Source organism: Bidens hawaiensis, unplaced genomic scaffold (assembly GCF_021521415.1).
Source record: "Bidens hawaiensis isolate Kalapana, Puna unplaced genomic scaffold, B.hawaiensis_p1.1 tig00005179_1, whole genome shotgun sequence".
In the NCBI taxonomy this organism is placed as follows: domain Eukaryota; kingdom Viridiplantae; phylum Streptophyta; class Magnoliopsida; order Asterales; family Asteraceae; genus Bidens; species Bidens hawaiensis.
In genome coordinates this window covers 1,242,666-1,247,781 of record NW_027491332.1, presented here as the reverse complement: position 1 = coordinate 1,247,781, position 5,116 = coordinate 1,242,666, and the positions used below count along the sequence as shown (strand labels likewise).

Genomic DNA, 5,116 nt, shown 5'->3' with positions numbered 1-5,116 from the left:
CTCTCGGGTTTTACCAACCAAAGAAACGCCTTTATATATATATATATATATATATATATATATATATATATATATATATATTAATTTTTTATTTGTTAAGTCTTTTTAAAATGTTAAATTTTCGTATTTATTTTTTTTGGTTTAATAATGTTATCGTTACGAACGTAACCGACACCGACCGAATACACGTTGAATTGCCACTTCCACACTCGGGTTTTACGAACCTAATAAAAATTGTTTTTAATATGTTAATTTATTCTAATACTACGTTACACAAGTGTAGCTACTTTTTTGGGGTCTTTTATTTTGATTTTTTTTTATTGGACGAATTTGTTTTTGGGTTTAGCTACGGTATCGTAACAGATGTGGCTAATACCGACTGAATTCGTGTTGACTTGCTGCTGCAACGCACGGTTTTACAGACCAAATTCTCCGTGCAACGCATGCAGGAAAATCAGTTTTGTTACCGTTATGCCATTTGCAATGTGTTCACTTTTTAGCATTAACTTATACGAGCGGCGCTACTGTTTCTTGAGTTGGCAAGTTGATTTTTTTAATTAATTGCCGGTATCTTTACGAACATAACCCATACCAGCCAAACCCACATCATACCACTGCCGCACGCGACAAATACATAAACATATCCAAACAGCACGGTGCAACGCGCCGGGTGAAAACTAGTTATATATATTCTTTATTGCCTAGGCATGGAATGCAAGTAAGCATCATGGCTCCTTGCCAACAAGTAATGCAATTATTCTTATATCAAAACATACGACCGCAATAGTCAATGATTTACCAAGTATAAATATAACTACCTAGAAACGACAGAAATACATCCAATTTTGAAAACTACATAGTCATGCTCATTAAACAACCTTTCCACTAAGTGGAATTAACCATTACACTAAAAAATTGGAATTGAATACTAGAACTCTTGATTTGACTAGTAAAGCATAGGCTTTTTTTGGCTTAAAGAGGTTTTTAGAACCATATGTTGAGTGATAAACATCAGCCAGAAGATCATATTGAAGTCTCACATACAAGAAAATGGGCATCGAAGCGAATACGGTGATTAAAATTGGCACCCAAATCAACTTACGGTCATAAAGAGAAAAAAAACTAACACTAAACGAAATCATCATTGCAGCAATAGAAAGGAAAAGCGTTGCTACACCTATCAGAAGTTTTTCGGTAATGAGTCCAAGAAATCTTGCTCAGCATAGCGAGACGTGAGTATGTATAAGAACATGAGGATTGAAATTGTGGCAAATGTCAAAGAAATCGCGTCTGATATAACGAATATTAAAAAAGATTCATGATTTCGTAAAATAGGAATACCGTTAGCGTTACTGTATCCACCTGGTACTGTGAAAGCAGCTGCAAACACTACGGTAGCAATTAGTGCAGCAACTACCATACAATGGCTAGCTGTGTCTTTCATCCACCTCTCACTTGCAGACATGAGATCTTTGTGGTCGGTAGTGAACAATTCGTGTGGTAGTAGACCTTCGTTGTTCTTCTTTCCTTGGAAAAAAGGAGGGAGCACACCTTTCACTTCCTAGACAAAATAGGTCAGATTTGGTGTTAAAAAGTTTTGAGAAAGCAAAAGAAAGAAGGAACTTTTCCGGTAATTAACCACCCTACTTTGAACATAAAAACACATACAATAGTTACATAACCACCCTACTTTCTCTCTCCCACCACTTTAATCATATAGTGTGTACCTTATACAATAAACTCAAGGTCCGTATGGACCTTGAAATTCGGTAGTGAACTAAAGGTTGATAATGAAGCTGAAGTTCGGTAGTGACTTTGGAACTTTGCGAGCTAGCTGTTGGGTCTACTACTGAAGGTAACTTCTTAATTGCCATAATTAGTACTCTGGAACAATTGTGATTTTTCACCCCAATCTTGGTGTCGTTGCGACACCTATGTAAGGACAGACATCACTTGGTCTAATATCACCTGATTTTCATACTTCGAATTTCATATAGAAGAATTTCTTGTTGTTTGAAAAACTTTGTGTCTTATCTGATTATTGATTTCATGATATGTGAAATACTTAAATATGTAAACGAATTATCCGTGATTATAGAAATTTATTCAATGATATACAAAATCCAGAACACTTAATAGAGTGTTGGAGTCAAAGAAAAAGAAATGGAACTTGAAGGGAAGAGATGTCCAAGGGTTTATTTGCTTGTCTTTTCTTCAATACACTGGTCGTTTTCAACGATGGCTATGCTCCTCTCATAACAATTGCCTTATACAGTTATACGGGATGGAAATTTGTGTGCATATATTAAAAAAAGGGCAAGAAAACGAAAATTTGAGATGAATATTGTAACTAAAATACTTTGTACCATAGCAATTCCCTATGCATTTGTAAAGCAACTCCCGAGATATCCTGAAGACGCTTTTTCTTTGCACTCTTGGCAGCTAAATGCAACATGCTATTTCCATCCATATCAACTTGAGTAGTTATTAAATCCTTGATCCAACCTATCTCGTACATAAGATTGTAGACGCCCTCTTGACGGTGTGAGACGGCAACATGAAATATACTTTGGTTACTATCGTTTAACTTCCAAATTAGATCTGGATATTGGTGTATGAGTTCAACTATAAATTTAGAGTTTCCTGTTTTAGCGGCAACAAATAGCACTTGGGAAGACTGTGATCTCGGATGGACATGGGACGTTGTTGGCTCATCCTCTTGCAGTTCATTGACGTTAGCTGAACGTCCGATAATATTACTAATCTGAGGTTTGTCCAGATTCTCCATAATGTAAGTCCAAATGAATCTTAATAATTTCATAACATCACCTTCGTTTTCGACATGAGCAACCTTCACATGAATAACTGCAAAAACTAAGAGCAACAACCAAATAAGAACATCAACTAAAGGAATATAACCATTAGCAAGAAGGGACCATTAAACTTGGTCACAATGGTGACTTTAGTGCCATCAAACTATTTTTGGTAGTAGAGGTTACATGTAGACCAAATGAGAAATCATAATAAATATTGATGAGTTAGAAGGTGTAGGCCAATATTATTACTCCGGTATTAAGGAACCTATAAGGTTACAAGGGGCGAAGCCCCCTAGACAATGGGGTTATCACCCTGGGATGGGGGTTGGTGTCTTGGCTGCACATTTAAGGGGCAACTCCCCTTAAATACGCTTAGTTGGAAACACAATGGATCAAAATAGACGACTTACAATTGCATGAACAATAATCTTTGAAAGTTACTGGAAATCAGTTGCTACTGATTGGTACGAACACAATTACTTTGGGTTAGTACTAACTATATATATGCTACAAATGGTAGATAGTGTTATGGTAATAAAGGTTGGTAGCAACGTAGTCAATGAAGATCAGTACCAACAGAGTTGTGGAGCATCTTTAACAAAATATTACCACCGGTGGTGTTCCTATCGAATGACAACTGTAAAATCATTATGACTGCCAAATGAAATACTGCGGTGGTTCACCCCTGTATGAAGGATGCATCTAGTCTGATTTCCATGTTGAATTAACACTTTGAATTTCAAAGAAAAGAATCTATCGCTTCTCTACAAAATCGATTCGTGTACCCAACTAAATAATTTAATCAGAAAGTGAAATTATACGATTCAGAAATCCATCCAATTCAACCAATAAATCCGAGTAGGAATACTTCGACTTATGACTCTCCAAATAAAATGGGGTTTTCTTTCTCTAAATGCACCAGTTTTTCGAGCTAAAACTCTGAGTATTTCCCCACTTGTGGCGAGTTCTGGCCGGAGTGTCACTATTTTCAATGCAATATCTACGGTGTTTTTAAGATTGATCACTTAGTGAGGAAAATGACATGGGGTTGTCATGCATAAAACAAAAAAACAAAAAAAAGATGTAACAAGTACTATATATATACATACCAAAGAAATCAGCTTCTACACATCTCAAGAGAACCCAAACACGATTCCGATGTGTCCAAACGTCACCGCTCATATTGTTCGACTCCTCATAGAGATATTTCACCATCTCATACTTTCGATAAAAAGAAGCGATATAGAGTGGCAGCATTCCTTTATTACCAGGAATATTCAAAACGTCGCGGTTGCTACCAACTATAATCTCAGCAATACTCACATTACCTCGTGCGGCTGCCAAACACAGGGCAGTATTGCCTCTTCGATTCTGAAGTAGTATATCTTCACCCTTCATCTTAGACACCAACTTTCTAACAAAATCCTCCATCAACTTCAACTTGATGCTTATAGCAGATGCTGCTATGTGAAGTGCAGTGTCACCATTTTCAGTAATACTATAACCTGTCACCACTTGATATTGATTTATGATGCCTTCAGCTCTTTTCCAATTACCTTTGACTGATGCTTCATATAGTGGAATGCAGATCCGGCGATATTGTTCTCTATTTCCTTTAAAGATTAAAAAGCAAACTTAACTTATTAATAACTGACCAATTACAACATTCTTTTTTCATTCTTCTTGTCGTTGTGTAGATATACTATGTTTTTAATTAACATGGATGATCAACTTTAATTAAAATCATAAAAAAGCTAGTACTTTAAGAAAAAAATAACAAAAATAAAACAGTTTATTTTTAACAAAAAATTGACAAAACCACCTAACAATGCAAACAGTTCTGATTTTCTAAAATAAAAAAAAGTAGAGAAAATAAAGAGAATCATGGAGAGAAAAGAAAGGGAGTGAAATGAAAAGATTTAATTAACTACAGAGTTCCCGAGTTCGAAGGAAATGGAAAGAAAAATAAAGATGATCTCCAATTTGGAATGAAGGAAATAAACATAAAACTTTTCTTCCATTTCTCTCATTTTCTTTTCTTAAAAAAGTGGTACGTGTGGAACAAGGTTCTTCTTCACATCCCTAAGAATCCTTTCTTTTCGCTCGTTAAATGATAAATGAGACGGTGTAGTTTTAATTTTTACCAAGTAGATCTCCACTAGGGAGGTTTGGTGGTGGTTGTAAAGATGAAGATGCCGGTGGTTCAGAAGGCATGCTTGATAGCATCTCAGGCTCTATTTCAACGATAACGGAGGTGCTTGTGGGATCCATTTCTTGAACCCCTCTCACTTGCAATCTCT

The 5,116-nt window shown here is 35.9% G+C and overlaps 1 protein-coding gene and 1 pseudogene across 1 annotated transcript; both read right to left on the bottom strand.

Annotated features, from left to right (window-relative positions):
* Window positions 1-725: 725 nt before the first annotated feature.
* Window positions 726-3,465, bottom strand: LOC143629251 (uncharacterized; annotated as a pseudogene).
* LOC143629285 (uncharacterized) lies at window positions 3,212-5,116 on the bottom strand. Its single transcript, XM_077098594.1, has 2 exons — window positions 4,961-5,116; window positions 3,212-4,429 (listed from the first exon to the last, which is right to left on the bottom strand). Exons 1-2 carry the CDS (start codon window positions 5,085-5,087, stop codon window positions 3,828-3,830), a joined length of 729 nt encoding a protein of 242 aa, XP_076954709.1. The 5' UTR covers window positions 5,088-5,116; the 3' UTR covers window positions 3,212-3,827.

Coding starts and splice junctions, on each gene's coding strand:
- LOC143629285 (XM_077098594.1), bottom strand. CDS start 5,087: ATGGATCCCACAAGCACCTCCGTTATCGTTGAAATAGAGCCTGAGATG. Junction 4,430..4,960: donor CCCTAGTGGAGATCTACTTG/GTAAAAATTAAA, acceptor TAATCTTTAAAG/GAAATAGAGAACAATATCGC.